Raw genomic sequence first — 15,356 nt, 5'->3', positions numbered from 1 at the left:
AGCACATCTGAGTCTCCATGGAAAGGATTTCAAGCTGGTGGCTCCACCAAGCACCTAGATAGTTTCTGCCTTTTCTTCCAGACCCATGAAACAATTATTACCTGGCACCAAAACTTCTCATGAGGCAAAGCCAGAAGCCAGCTGAGGTCATCTGCAATGAATTTTGCTCGCTCCAGGAACTCTTCCACCAAAGCAGGCTCTCTGGTGGCAGGGGGTGGTCTGTACAGCACAAAAGACCGATCTGCTTTGATTTCTGGGTGCTGCAGAAAGCCAAAACACTGTCTTAAAACTACAGAGCAGGTGACAGGAACACCCAGTTACTATTTGCTCTGCTCACTGCATGTTAGGAAGCCAACACAAACCCACACTAGCACCATCTGACATTCAGTTCCCTGGAAGCTTCACATTTTCTGACCTTTCAAGGCAGCAGAGCAGTGGGTTTGTATCTTTATTTATCAGCAAGCTTTTCAGACCTCCATAATTTGGTAGATGTTGTTCCTTGCACTCTCTTAACCAAAGGACTTGCAAAGCAGTCCTCCCACACCTCCCAAACAAACAGCAACAGCTTCACGTCATGCTTCTGAAACATGGCCTGCACTCCCTCTTCCCCCTCCCAAGTGGTTCTGGCACAACATTGCACTAAGTCACACCACCATGGCCACCAAAGACAGAGATGAAACATTTCAGTGCCCTTCCCAAGGGTTCCTGGGCAAATGCTTTGCCCAAATGCTCCCACCCTACAATGAGAATCCTGTTAAGGAGCCCACGTGTATGCATGCCCAGGGGAAACCTCCTCCTGAGCCAGTGGCAGGTCACAGAATCCCAGCATGGTGGGGACTGGAAGGACACCTGAAAAGCATCCAGTCCAGCCCCCCTGCTAAAGCAGGGCACCCACAGCAGCTTGCCCAGCAGCACAGTGGCCAGGTGGCTTTGGAAGCTCTCCACAGGAGGCTCCACAACCTCTCTGGGCAGCCTGCTCCAGGCCTCCAGCACCCTCACACCAAACAAGTTTCTCCTTCTGTTCAGATGGAACCTCCTGGGTTCCAGTTTGTCCCCAGTGCCTTTGCCCTGTTCCCTGGGCACCACTGAGAGGAGTCTGGCCCCATCCTCTTGCCCCCTGCCCTTTAGCTATTGCCCAGCATTGAGAAGATCCCCAATGCACTGAAACACAAAGCTAATGCCTTTGACAGGCAAGCCAATCACATTTCCTCATAACCTGGCCCAAGGGACACCTCAGCCCAGGCCTCAAGGCAAGACAATTAGTTCTTAAAGGTCTTGTTGGGCTTTCAGGAAAAACACAGCTCACCAGTGCTGGTAAAGTCCTCAGCTTCCCAGTCCTGGGATCTCTCTCTGTCAGCTGGAGCTCATCCAGGGGCAGTGCTGGCATCGTGCTGGCTCGCTCCTGTCTTCAGCACCCACAAACACAAAAGCAGCACAGGACACATTTCACAAGGTCATGGATGTCCCCTCCCTGGAGGTGTTCAAGGCCAGATTGGCCACTATCAGGTAGTGATAGGACTGGGGGGGAATGGAATGAAGCTGGAGGTGGGGAGATTCAGGCTGGAGGTGAGGAGGAAGTTCTTCCCCATGAGAGTGGTGAAGCCCTGGAATGGGTTGTCCAGGGAGGTGGTTGAGGCCCCATCCCTGGAGGTGTTTAAGCCCAGGCTGGATGAGGCTCTGGCCAGGCTGATCTAGTGTGGGGTGTCCCTGCCCATGGCAGGGGGGTTGGAACTAGATGATCCTTGTGGTCCCTTCCAACCCTGCCTGATACTGTGATACTGTGATGAGGCTTTGAGCAAGCTGGGCTGGTGGGAGGTGTCCCTGCCCACGGCAGGGGGTTCAACCAAATGATCTTCAGGGTCCCTTCCAACCCAAGCCATTCTATGAATCTCTACAGGTGAACAAAAGTGACTCAGAAGGAAGATCAGAGTTTAGAGAGCAAGTGAAGAAAAGCAACATTTTCAGTTCCAGGGCTTCTGTCTCCTTTGAGTTCAGGCAGGAATTCTGTCATCTCCTGTTTCACAGCTCAGTTAAACCCGAGTAGGGCAATGCCAACAGGCCCAGCTCAGCAAACCTGAAGCCATGATGCCTTCCCAAGAGGGTCTGAAGCGGAGAACATTGAGTTCAAATTTTTATGACAATAAAAAAAACCATAAAGCAACCCAAAAGTTTTCATCAGAAGCAGCCAAGCTGCTTCTCAGCTCTCATCATCTGTTTTATTTGGCTCTTAAAAGCCCTAGAGTTGTTCTGAAAACTGCACACAGAAAGGTGTGTTTGCAACAAGGGAAAACATGTCAAGTGTCCCACTCCAAGCCTGCCAAGCATCAAAACCTCCAGTCCAAGTTAAAAATGGCTTGGAAGAGCCTGGCCCCCTGGCCACCAGCTTATTCATCTGGAGAAGAGAATAAACCCCAGCAGAGAATATCCTCAGCACAGAGAATCATTCCCCAGAACTCCCTCTCATGCTTTTGCATTCAAGAGCTTTGGCCTAAGCTACAGGATTAACCTGCCATACTCTGATTCTGGGTAGGAGCCAGACAGCTCTGACACAATGAAGCAGACTTCTGTGCCACAGGAAGTTATTTTCAAAGCATCAGAAGTGCCTCTGCCCTGCCCCTCCGACCGCCTGCTGGGATGCAGATGAAGGGACGCCCAGGCTGACATGGTCACTGCTGGGCACCCATGGCAGCACTGCTGGCACAGGAAGAGTGCCAGTCTGCAGCCTTACTCACATCAGTAGCTATGCTGAATGTGCTGCTACAGAGCCTGCCAGAGCCCAGGCAGCCCTCTGCCCTCGATCTACTTTGACAGCACCAGTCCTGCTCCTGCACCCGAAGGACCTCACAGAATCACAGCACGATAGACGCTGGAAGGGACCTCTGGAGATGATCCAACCCGCCCTGCTAAAGCAGGATCGCCCACAACAGCTTGCCCACGATCACAATGTCCAGGTGGTTTTGGGATCTCTCCAGAGAAGGAGACTCCACAGCCTCTCTGGGCAGCCTGCTCCAGCTATCCAGCAACAGCACCCGCTCTGTACCCCACTATTGCCAAGCCGGGCACCGACCCGAGCTCCGCCCGCACCTCCTTCACACCGTCGTCCCCATATGCCACCCAGTCTCCCTTCACCGCCACCCCCCCAGGCCCAGCCACCGCAGCCCCAAACACTCCCTCAGCCCCAAGCGCCCCACCCCGAGCACCCCCTCAGCCGCCGCAGCTACAAACTCTGTCACCCCCCGGCTTGAGCAACCCCCAGGCACCGCGGCAGCCCCAGGCCCCGTTACCCACCTCCGCTCCACCACCCTGGCAGCCGCTGCCAGCGGCCCCCTCGCTGCAGCCGTGCCAGCTGCGCAGCCTGTGCCAGCCGTGCAGCCTGCCCCGGCCGCTCTCTCCAGCCCGCACCAGATCAGCCAAGCGCTGTCGCACTTCAAGCCGCTGGCACCGCCGTCCCCTCCCCCCCATCTCCCCCTGCCCCGCAACCAGCCCCGCTCAGACCCTGTCACCCTGCCCAGGCCCTGCTGCCCTGACCGGCCGCAGCCACCCACTCCCTGTGCCAGCCCCACAGCGCCCGAGCCCCCGTTACCGGGCAGCCACGTTACCGGGCAGCCACGTTACCGGGCAGCCACGTCCCCGCCAGCACCACGCTTCCGCGGCCCCACCACGCTTCCGGGGCACGGCGGAAGGGCCCGGCACGGGCGGAGCCTGATGGGCCCTGCCCCTGCCGCTGCCCTCCGCCGCTGCCCCTGCCCGGGCCCCTGGCAGCGGCAGCTCCCCTGTGGCCCGACCTGTGCCCGAAGGGCTTCGGTACCAGGGCTGGGTCTGAAGGACAGGAGCGGGAGCCACCGAAGAGGCTGTGTCCAGGGGAAGACCACGAGGAGGAGCAGAGGGCTGGAGCTGCTCTGCTCTGAGGACAGAGTGAGAGAGTTGGGGTTGTGCAGGATGGAGAGAAGAAGGCTCCGAGGAGACCTCATTGTGGCCTTCCAGGATCAGCAAGGGGCTGCAAGAAAGCTGGGGAGGGACTTCTGAGGGTGTCAGGGAGGGACAGGACTGGGGGGGATGGAGCAGAACTAGAAGTGGGGAGATTGAGATTGGCTGTGAGGAAGAAGTTGTTCCCCATGAGGGTGGTGAGAGCCTGGCACAGGCTGCCCAGGGAGGTGGTGGCAGCCTCCTGCCTGGAGGTGTTTGCAGCCAGGCTGGAGGTGGCTGTGAGCAACCTGCTGTAGTGAGAGGTGTCCCTGCCCATGGCAGGGGGTTGGAACTGGCTGAGCCTTGAGGTCCCTTCCAACCCTGACAATTCCATGATTCTACGATTTGATCCCCAAATGCTGCTCCTCCTGCCCAGGGCAGGCTGCAGCTGTGGGTTTGTCATTAGTTACAGCCACACCGTTGTGCCATGAGGGAACTCTCTGCCCAGCAGGGGTTTGTCCTTTGGGAGAAAATCAGTTAATTCAGTAATATCCTTTTATATTCTAAAAGAACTCAATAACAGATGGGGGGAGGCAGGGAGGACACCTGGGCAGGGTCCCAGTGGGGATACCCAGGCCTGGAATCCACAGAGCCCCCCCCTCGGTTCCCTCAGCTTTAGTTTCTCAGTGCTCATTAGGGACATCACTGTGAGTCAGTTTGGCACTGCAGGACAAGCTTAATTATTGCCAATTAATACAGGCACCAGTGCTAGGAAGAAGGGATCCAGCTGGTCACACTCAGACCACGTGGAAGCCCCAGGAGTGGGGCATGGCAGAGGGATGCAGGGGGGATGGACACATCCAACTGTCACCAGTTTGGGTGCTCTGAAGTGTCCCAGTTCTCTGTCCTGACCACAGGGAACTCCTCCAAAACTTAGGCCAGAGTCCAGGTTTAGATGGTGAAGCAGCCCAAAATAGCCCCTGCACATGGCTGGTCATGTGCTCAGCAGGAATGGGGCTGTAAGAGGCTCCAGATCTCCAGCCCCAGGCCAAGCCCTGGCAGATGCAGTGACCCCGCAGGAGAGGAGCAGGGAGCTGAGGGAGGGTCCCACAGTGCCACAGAGAAGCCAGCTGCTCACTGCTGCTGCCCAGCCACGTCCTGGCCAACATCTCACTCACACACTGACTCATCCTCCCTGGCAGAAGGGCATGGATGGGCTGTGCTGCTCCACATCAAGCAGGGTACTACTGATTTACACCTTAAATGTCACCACAAGTTGTCCAGAAGCTGCCATTTTCACCATTCCTTTGCCATACCTTTTGAAGGCCTAACTTGTACCTGAAATCATCATTATTTCTGTTTCTTAAACATCACAACATGAGCCAGGCCCTCAGACTGCAGCCCTGGCACCAGCACACTGTGGGGAACAACCTGCCAGAACCAAGCCCTAGCAGCAATGTCAGCCCCCAGCTTTGCTCTGATCCTTCAGCAGAGGATCACGTTTGGCAGCTGAAACACAATTCCTTCACACAGGCATCTGCTTGCTCTCCCTCTGTGCCAGCCTTCCTCCAGAGCACTGCTGGCAGGGCTCTGAGTGACTGAGTGGGCTTTGGATCTGCCATTGAGCTGGTCTGAATCACTAGTCCTCTTTTTGGGGTGGTTTTTAGTTACCCACCTGATGGTGTAGGACCCATTTGGTTTCCCAAAGCACACCTGAAACTCTGGTGATACCATGGATGTGCAACAGAGATCACAGATTGCATTGGGTTGGAAGGGACTTTCAAAGGGCATCTTGTCCACCCCCCCTGGCACTCAGCAGGGACACCTCCAATGGGCTGCACAGGGCCACATGAAGGCTGATTGTGAATGTCCCCAGGGACAGGGCCTCCACCACATCTCTGGGCAACCTGTTCCAGTATTTCACCACTCTCACTGCGCAGAACTTCCTCCTGATGTCCAACCTAAAGAGAAGAGAGGGTTCTGGCAGTACCTTCAAGCTGCCTTCCAATACCTGAAGGGAACCTGCAGGAAGGCTGCAGGACTTTTCCTAAGGGTGTCTAGAGCCAGGCCAAGGGGGAAGGGTTTGAAGCTGAGGGAGAGCAGGGTTAGGCTGGAGCTTAGGAAGATTTTTTTCAATGAGGGTGATGAGACTCTGGAATGGGTTTCCCAGAGAGGCTGTAGATGTCCCCTCCCCAGAGGTGTTCAAGGCCAGACTGGATGAGGCCTTGAGCACCTAAGTCTAATTGAGAGGTGTCCTTGGTCATGGCAGGGAGGTTGGAGGAGATGATCTCTGAGGTCTCTTCCAACCTGAGCCAGTCTAGGATTCAATGATGTTTCCTCACACACAGACCAAACAACAGCCAGCTGTACCCTCCTGTTCTCCAGAAGGACATCACAGTGGGTTTGAAGACAGCAGGCTGCCCAGGTGCTGCTTCCAGACACAGGGAACCCTGCAGGCCCGTGGCTTCCAAAGCCGTTCGATCTGTGCGGCCGCGGCGCTGAGGGCCACGGCTCGGCGGCGACCTGGCAGTGCTGAGCTAACAACACTTGGACTCCATGACCTTAAAGGTCTCTTCCAAGCAAAATGCTTCTGTGATTCTATTCTTAAAAGCATTTTTCAGGCAGGATTGTTGTGGCAACACAGCACATGACCCAGCTGAAAGCGGTGTCCGTTGACTCCTCCAAAGGGGAGACACGTTCGGCACAAGATGCTTTGAACGTTTCGCTTATTTTTAGCTCACTGGGCAAACAATATGGATTAGGCTTTTTAAGTGTAAGGAAACATCAGAAGCAGACACAAAACAAGACTTCCAAACATGGCTAACTGTTGGAGGCAGTGATTTGAGAGGTCTTTTCCAACCTAAACACTTCTGCGATTCCATGAACCTTCTGCTGGCACTGAGCTGCTGTTGAATCCCGGCATCCCGGTATCCTGGCACGGTGGGTGCTGGAAGGGACCTCTGGAGATCATCCAGTCCAACCCTTCTATTAAAGCTGGCTCAGCCACAGCAGCTTGCCTGGGATCACGATGGCCAGCTGGGTTTGGAATCTCTCCAGGGAAGGAGACTCCACCACCTCTCTGGGCAGCCTGCTCCAGGCCTCCAGCACCCTCACACCAAACAATTTTCTCCTCCTGTTCAGATGGAGCCTACTGGGTTCCAGTTTGTGCCCCTTGCCCTGTTGCTGGGCACCACTGAGAAGAGTCTGGCCCTACCTTCTTGCTCTCCACCCTCTAGCCCTTGCTGAGCATTGAGCAGATCCCCTCTCAGGATGCTTTTCAGGCAGCCAGCACCAGAACAAGAGGACACAGTCTCAGGCTGCGCCAGGGGAGGTTTAGGCTGGAGGTTAGGAAGTTCTACACAGAAAGAGTGATTGGCCATAGGGATGGGCTGCCCAGGGAGGTGGTGGAGTCACCAGCACTGGAGGTGTTGAGGAGACTTGATAGGGTGCTTGGTTGCATGGTTTAGTTGATTAGGTGGTGTTGGATGATAGGTTGGACACGATGATCTTGAAGGTCTCTTCCAACCTGGTCTGGTCTATTCTATTCTATTCTATTCTACTCTATTCTCAACACCCCCAGGTCTCTCAGCCCTTCCTCCTCACAGAGATGCTCCAGGCTGCCATTATTGATGCTGGCAGCATTTGCTGGGTCCTTATGTGCCCACTGCTCCCCTGTCCCCAGCCAGCCAGGCACTCGACAGCCGTGCTCCCACCCACAAGCGCTGCTCCCCACGCTGTCTGCAGGATTAGCTCAAACACCCTGTAGCTGTTCCACAGAACCTGTCCTGAGAGTCCCTCAGATCTTTGTCCTGCAAATAATCACCTTGAAATGTAGACACTTCCATTGTGCCAGCTTCCTCTCAGCCAGGTGCCACTGGTAGCACAGCATGGTTTAAAGCAGGGCTCTTACAAGAGAAAGTCCTAAAATGAGGCTGCTGGAGGACGTTGTGACCTGATTTGCATGTCTTAGACACCTCATCCTCCTCACATCATTCATCTCCTCCTCAGGAGGATGAGTCAGAGCATCTGGATTTTGGACCCCATCGGGATGACTGGCAGACTGGGTGCCTCTCACCCAGCACACTTTAATCAGGGCTGGCCTCAGGCTGTGCTGATCCTGCTGCCCTCCCTGCTTGCAGTTTGGATGAATGACAGGAGTGCATCTCTGATGGGAGCAGGAAGAACAGAAGCAGTCTCCTGGTTTCAGCTGAACCAGAACCAGCTCTGTTCAGCAATTTGCCTTCCCAGCTCAGGCTCTGCTCAGTGAGGCACTTTCTGAAGAGTAGGGCATGTTTGCACAGTGGCAGCTTAGAGTTATTGGTGTGCTAGAGAGAGTTAGTGTCAAGGGTTGGGGTGCAGACCAAGGTCATGCTTTGCCCCCCACTGGAGCGCAGTAAGTTAGGGGTGGCAGCTGCAGGGAGGAGTGGCCAGGAGAGGTAACCCTAAACTGACCAACAGGGGATTCCATCCCATGGACAGCATCTTCAGGAGCAAACTAAGGGATCACCAGGGTCAAGCCTCCTCTCCCATGGGCAGTGTCTGAGGCTGACTCTGTTCCTTCTGCCTTCCATCCCAATCTCTGTGATCCCTAAACTGCACCAGCAGAGGTTTAGGTTGAATATTAGGAAAAATATCTTTGCTGCAAGTGTGGTCAGGGATTGGAACAGGCTGCCCAGGGAGGTGGTGGAGTCACTATGGTACTTTGAGACATGGTTTAGTGGCCATGGTGGTGTTAGGTTGACAGTTGGACTTGATCTTAGAGGTCTTTTCCAACTGAAACAATTCTATGATTCTCTTCTAAGAATCCAGCTCCTGAATCAAGATCCCATCTGCCTCTTGGATCCAGTCCAGGACTTCCCCAGTGCCTGACCTCAGCACCAGTAGTGACAAGGGTGCCCTCACTGTCATCAGGGGTTGGGTTGGATATTGGTTTGCTTCTTTGTCTCTCTTCCATTGGATTGCTCTTATTTCCACCCCAGCTGGTTCAGTTACTTTCCCACCCCATCAGTCTCTCTCCCTTCTTCCCTTTCTCTTCCCTTTGGGAAGGCAGAGGGGTTCATGGAGACCCCCTGGCACTCATCTGGTGGTCAGCTCAGCCCTGACCCTTGACAAGCACCTACAAGAATGAGGAACAGGGTGTAAATAGAGTGGCTAGATGGGGCTGGGCACAGCATTCTGTTCAGGCATCGATGAAAAGTGAGTGAAATGAGTAAAACATCAAAGTAAGGTAGAAGATGCAAAGCTAAAAAGGGAGAAAGGATGGAGCAAGCTGCTTTTCAGGAGAAAACTGCCCCCAAAAGCCACTTTGGGATTCTGAGAAAGGGAACAACCCTGTGTTTCATGATCTGCCTCTCTTACAGCATCAGGACTTGGGGTGTTTGTTGTTTCTCAGGCATATCTGACCTTACCATCAGTTCTCATCATAACAAAACAGTGCAGAGAGCCCCAGTCTGGCTGTTTGGATGACAAAGTGAAGTGTACTAAAGGTAGTGATGGGGCCAGGGAAGGACCTGACACCCATCTGGCTTTGCCATTTCTGGCTGTGCCCAGTGCAGAGCACTCCAGGATTCCATCTCCCAGGGTGGACACCCAGTGCTGGCCTTGGTGGGAAGGTGGTTTGAGGAACCCCAGAACAGGATCTGTCAGCCTCCACCACGACCACGTGCAGACCTTAGCTGTGTCCTTGCTGAACACAGCCAGGAAGTCAAGTGGTGTTTGGCTGGTGACTGCAGAATACCTTCCCACATCAGGGACCTCTTTTCTTTCCACGAGAAATCAACTAGTAACTCAGCAGCAGTGTCTCAAATAGTAAAAGAGGTTTGGAAAGGACCCCTTGGATCTTCAGGGTCTGTTCTTAGCTGTTGGTGGCAACTGCATCAGGGTAAGGCAGCTCTGGGAAGGGTGATCCAGAGCCTCAGGATCAGAGCTGTTGAAGCTCCTGTGTTCTCATGTTACAGCCCAGGCTCTTCCTGGCCACCCGATACTTGTTTTCCCTCACACTGGCTGTGTTTACTCCCTGAAGTTTCACAGAGACCAACTGCAGCCCTTCTCAACATTCAGGGTTTTTGGCTCAACAAATGCTTGCAAGGTCCTTACCTAATAAAACAAAAATAAATGAATAATCAGGATTAGCCTGGGATTTTTCTCCAGTCAGACTTGAAGTTTGTCTCCCTTGATTAAAAGGGACCAGAGCTGCATGTGTAATTCCAGGAAAGGCTGCAGCAGAGCTTTCTGTAGCAGCATCAACATCTTCCCCTTCTGGAACTATCTCCACTGAGATGCCCTTTCTGTCAGACCTGCTTCAGTCTGGGAGTTTGCAGTCCTCTCAAGAGCAGCAAACACACCCAGGTTTCTCTCTTCTGCTGTCATTTCCAACTGGTGAGCTCCCAGTGTCCAGCAGAGGCTCCAGTCAGTAACTCCCAAATGGGAGACCCTGTACCTTCCACTATTAAACTCCATCCCATTTCCAGCCTGCTGGCACTCTGTGTTACCCAGCTCTTTCAGCCACACAGATGTTCCCTCTGTGCTGCTGCTGCCTCCCAACCTGATGCCATCAGCTTACTCCTACCCTTTGCTCCATGGCCTCTCTGAAAAGCATTGTGCAAGATCCAAGGAACACAAGAGACAGCCTGCTGGGGCAGCCCAGGTGCCTGTGCTCCAGCTCTGGGTCTGGGAGGGGAACTCAGAGATGCTCTGTTGGGAGAGCAACAGAGCCTCTTTCTGCTCCCTCCCTCTGCATCCACACTTAGATCACCCAATCCCAGCATGGTGGTGCTTGGAAAGGACTTCTGGAGATCCCAATCCCCCTGCAGGGGCACCCACAGCAGCTTGCCCTGGGTCACAATGGCCAGGTGAGGTTGAAATCTCCCCAGAGAAGGAGACTCCACAACCTCTCTGGGCAGCCAGCTCCAGCACCCTCACACCAAACAAGTTTTTTCCTCCTCTTCAAATGGAACCTCCTGAATTGCAATTTTTGTGCCTGTTACCCTTTGTCCTGTCCCTGGGCACCACTGACAAGAGTCTGTCCCCATCCTCTTGCCCTCACTCTTGCTGAGCACTGATCAGATCCACTCAGGCTTCTTCAGGCTCAAGAGCCCCAGGGCTCTCAGCATCTTTGTAGCTTCCACTGGACTCTCTCCAGTAGTTCCCTGTCTGTTTTGAACTGGGGATCCTAGAACTGGACTCCAGCTGTGGCCTCACCAGGGCTGAGCAGAGGGCTTCTCCTTTGACCTGCTAGCCACCCTGGATATGTTTGAGGTGACTTTCCTGCCTTTACTGTGTAGCTGGGTTCTTTTATTTATTGGGTATGTTTTGAACCTGCTGGTAGTCTCTAAGTAATCACAGAATGATAGGGGTTGGAAGGGACCTCTGAAGATCATCTAGTCCAACCCCCCTACCTGAGCAGGTTGCAAAGGACAGCATCCAGGTGGGTTTGGAATGACTCCAGAGATGGGAGACTCCACCACTTGCCTGGGCAGCCTGTTCCAGTGCTGTACCACCCTCAACATAAAGCTCCTCCTCATGCTTAGAAGGAACTTCCTGTGTTCAAAATTGTTCCATTTCTTAAGGACTTCAGCTCCACCTTCATAATCTCTGTTTCCACTCAACCTACTGTCCTCTGTCTGCCTAGCAGCTCCCCTGATGAACTTTTGTCATTTGCATTGTTTTTGGTATCTCAATAAATCCAGTGGTTAGCATCTTGATAAATCCAGTGAGATTAACTCTATTACACATGCATTGTCTGGAGAACAATCAGCACTGCTATAATCTTAGCTAAATGCAAAGCTGTGTTACATTTTCACTCTGTTGTCTACTTCTCTGTCCTCAGCTCCTTTTTCCTTTACATTTGTCTCTAAGCTTTTAATGCTCTGGAGGTGAGATTAGCAAGTGTCTAAACGTCTGGGTTGTTTTTCTTCCTCCTGCCTAAAAGCATCAAGTGCTTCCTTGGCAGTTTGTTACCACCCTCAGCCTGACAACTTGAACACTTTGCACTGGACTAGTGAGGAATATTTTCCAGGACCATCAGAACTGCAGGGCTTGGGAACACCTCGTTCCCTGAGCTGCACGTCAGGTTCTCCCAGGCTCTGCTCTCCCTTTCCACTTCCATAAAGTAATTATCATCATCTGTCATCCTCTGCCTCAGTCATCATAGAAAAGAGAGAGAAAAGTCACAGAATCATAAAAGATTTGGGTTGGAAGGGACCTCCAAAGCTCATCTAGCCCAAGCTCCTTTCAGTGAGCAGGGAGATCCTCTGCTAGATCAGGTTGCTCAGAGCCTTGCCAAACCTGACCTTGAATATCTCCAGGGATGGAGCCTCACCTGTCTCCCTGGGCAACCTGTTCCAGTGTTCCACCACCCTCATGGTGAAGAACTTGTTCCTAACATCCAATCTAAATCTCCTCTCCTCTAATTTCAAACCATTGCCTCTAGTCCTATCACTGCAGGCCTTTGAGAACTGTCCCTCTGCAGCTTTCTTGTAGACCCCTTCAGGTAATGGAAAGCAGCTCTAAGGTCTCCCTCCCTGGAGCCTTCTCTTCTCCAGGCTGAACACCCCCAGCTCCTTCAGCCTGTCCTCACAGCAGAGGTGCTCCAACCCCCTGATCATTTTCATGGCCCTCCTCTGGACCTGCTCCATCAGGTCCCTGTCCTTCCTGTTATGAGGGCTGCAGAGCTGGACACAGCCCTGCAGGTGAGGTCTCACTGGAGCAGAGCAGAGGGGGAAAATCCCCTCTCTCCATCTGCTGGCCATGCTGCTTTTGGTGCAGCCCAGGAGGCCCTTGGACACCACTTGTCACCCATCTCCATCTGGAGTCCTTTACCATGGGGCCATACCAAACCTTTGTTGAAAATTAGACTGGAACACACAAAATGGTGAAACTCAGAACATCAGAAAGCCTCCATGCAAGGTGCTTAACTGTATTGGTAGAGACAATTGGTGTCACTGAAATAAGCAACTGGAAGCACAGAGCTTTCCCTGTCACAGGGATGGCACTCTTGACTAGCTCCCCCTTGTTAAAAAACAGATGGAGCAGCCAGCAGGTTCTGCTGTCCAGAAGCTCTGTGTCTCCAGGATTCAGCTGCCTGAAGTAGGTCACATTTGATCTCTGTCCAGGCATACTGCAAAAGACAACCATTTGAACAAGGGCTCTTCAACATTCATATTCTGCTTGCTAATGCTGTCAACACACATCCTCTTCAGATACAGCTAGACTGGCTGGACAGTTTTGCACTGCTTTTGGGCACAAACAGGCCAGGAATCCTGTTTTCCCCTTTGGTTACCTGTATTTCTTCCAAAATTCCTCTGAAGGTACATATTGACTTTCAGATCACATTTGCATTCAGATGATGGCTTGTAGTTGGGGTGGGGGGTGGGGGTGGGAAATAAATCCCTTTAGAGGGGCTGATTAACTTCCTTTCAAATGTTTACTGTCCCTGACCAAGGGAGTGAAACTGGAACACAGCTCACTGCGTGGCTTGTATCTGAGTTTAAAGAGGTGGGATTCTGCATTTCCCATTGTTCTCTCAGAACAGTAATACTTCTTCTAGCTTAAACCTGACTTAATGACAGACTGAGGTCCATCTGTTACAGTGACTAGCCCTGGACTCAGAGGGAGAGTCCCGTGGTTAATTTAGGAGTGCATTTTACAGCCACTTGCGAGCCAGCAAGTTTCATTCCAGATCAAGGCGAGCGCCAGGAGCAGGTGAAAATCTCTCTCAGCAGCACAGCCTGACCTACATACAGCCTTGTAAATTAAAAGATACGTGTAAAAATAAAGCATTAACGACCCATCTCCCTCGCAACAAAACCCAGACGCGAATCTCGCTGCTGGAAAGGAGCTCGGCTGCAGAGAGCTTAGTTAAAGCTCCATTTGGGAGGCTGCGACGCTCCCTGCCAGCAGCGCCCTGCTCCCTCTGGCACCGCTGCCATTTGCCTCAAGCTTTCTGGTGCCTGTCTGTTGCTTAACGCTCACATCCCTTTTATCGCTTCTCTCTCAAGCTCTGTGTGTGTGTGTGTTTTGGCTGCCGTGCCCCTGCTGGCTCCCTGCTCTCCATTACCTCATGAGCTAGGAGCTGCGGGCTGCTCAAGGTGCCTCGGACGCTGCTGCTCCTGACGGCATGGGGCCACGCGCGTTCCTACAGCTGAGCTGAATGGCACCGGGGCCAAGGCGGGACACAGCGGCCGGGAGAGCTCACGTACAGGAGTGGCTTTTGTAGCCAGGCAGGGTGCTTCTCCGAGGGACACACGGGCTTTGGAGGGCTCCCGTGGAGGATCTCAGGGCTGCGGGCAGAGCTCCTCAGCTCCCTAAACTCCCCTGGGCAGCCAGGCTTCCTCCACCTGCCTCACGGCCTGGCCCGAGGGGGCCGCGAAACCTCCGCCGGTACCTGCCGTCTCAGCCGGGCTCAGGGCCTCAGCCAGCTGCGGGCTGTTAAGCACCCCCAGAGGGCTATAACAAGGGGACGGGGCGAGCTAGCCTCACCGGCCGAGAGCCTGCGGCGGAGCCGCTGCCGCGTTCCGGGCCCGGCGAGGGCGGGCAGCGCCGAGGGAGCCTCCCGCGGCCGCCCCCGGAGCGCGGCGGGCAGCGCCAGACCCGCCTCAGGCTGGCGGCGGCGGAGGGCGGGAACGGCGCGCGCCCGGCCCCGCCCCGCGGAGAAGCGAGGGGCGGGGGGCGGAGGAGGCGGCGTCGGGTGCGCGCCTGGCCCCGCCGTGCCCGCGTCCCGTGCGGCAGCCATGTTGTTGTGGCTGTGAGAGGCGGCGGAGGCAGCCCGGAGCCCAGCGACCCCGGCCCAGGCAGGAGGCCGCGCCCCGGGAGGGGGTGTGGGGGCTCCGCGCCATGCCCTGCCCCACGGTAAGGAGCCGGTGGAGGTGTCCGGGCTCGCCCCCGGTGTCTTTGCTGCGGGGGGAGGAGGTGGGCCGGCCTGCCGGGCCGGGGCCTGGAAGAGGAGGAGGAGGAGGGCGGCCGGGCTGTCAGCGGCGGGGCCGCGGCCTGGCACGCCCCCTCGGCCCGCGGGGTGGGGGGCGGCGGCGGTGGGCGTCTGCCGCCCGTTCCTTTCGCTCTGCCTCGTTCCGCTCTCAGGTGGGAGGCGGCGGCGGGCTGGGGCGCTCGGCCGGCACCGCGGCCTCCTCCTTCTCCCCGGGCGGGTAGGGATGCCGGGCCGGGTGACAGCGCTGGCCTGCCGCGGGGTGCGGGCGCGTCCCTTCGCCGCGGGGCTGCCAGTCGGGGCAGGGTGGGCTGGCCGCTGAAGGTGGCCGTGGCGAGGCCGTGGCCTTACCCGGCGCCGGCCGCCTCCCTGCCCGTCCCGCGGGGGTGGCTGTCTCCTTGCTGCCCGTGGAGCCCAGCTGAGGGATCGCCTCTTGCCGCTGCCAGCAGCGCTCGGCTTCTGCTGCGCTGGCCCTAGTGCCAGCGGTGTTCAGCTGTCATGTGCGTGGGGCCAAACCCTCTCATTCCGT

General features: G+C 55.0%; 2 protein-coding genes across 5 annotated transcripts in view; one reads left to right on the top strand and one right to left on the bottom strand.

Moving 5' to 3' along the window:
* ASCC2 (activating signal cointegrator 1 complex subunit 2) overlaps positions 1–3,595 on the bottom strand; it is a 29,061-nt gene extending 25,466 nt beyond the window's left edge. The window contains exons 1-3 of the mRNA XM_054173079.1: positions 3,546–3,595; positions 1,307–1,406; positions 102–260 (exon numbers count right to left, since the gene is read on the bottom strand). Of these exons, the coding sequence (XP_054029054.1) occupies positions 102–260; positions 1,307–1,387 (240 nt within the window). The 5' untranslated portion in view covers positions 1,388–1,406; positions 3,546–3,595. The remainder of the gene's footprint in view (positions 1–101; positions 261–1,306; positions 1,407–3,545) is intronic.
* Positions 3,596–14,603: 11,008 nt separating this feature from the next.
* Positions 14,604–15,356, top strand: part of MTMR3 (myotubularin related protein 3) — a 77,730-nt gene continuing 76,977 nt past the window's right edge. For all 4 annotated transcript variants that reach the window (XM_054173331.1, XM_054173330.1, XM_054173329.1 and 1 more), the window contains exon 1: positions 14,604–14,754. The gene's annotated coding sequence lies outside the window, so the exon portion shown is untranslated. The remainder of the gene's footprint in view (positions 14,755–15,356) is intronic.

This window comes from Dryobates pubescens, chromosome 25, assembly GCF_014839835.1.
Source record: "Dryobates pubescens isolate bDryPub1 chromosome 25, bDryPub1.pri, whole genome shotgun sequence".
Lineage (NCBI taxonomy): Eukaryota > Metazoa > Chordata > Aves > Piciformes > Picidae > Dryobates > Dryobates pubescens.
Note: the sequence above shows the minus strand (reverse complement) of the source record. Positions and strands in the feature narration are given on the sequence as shown.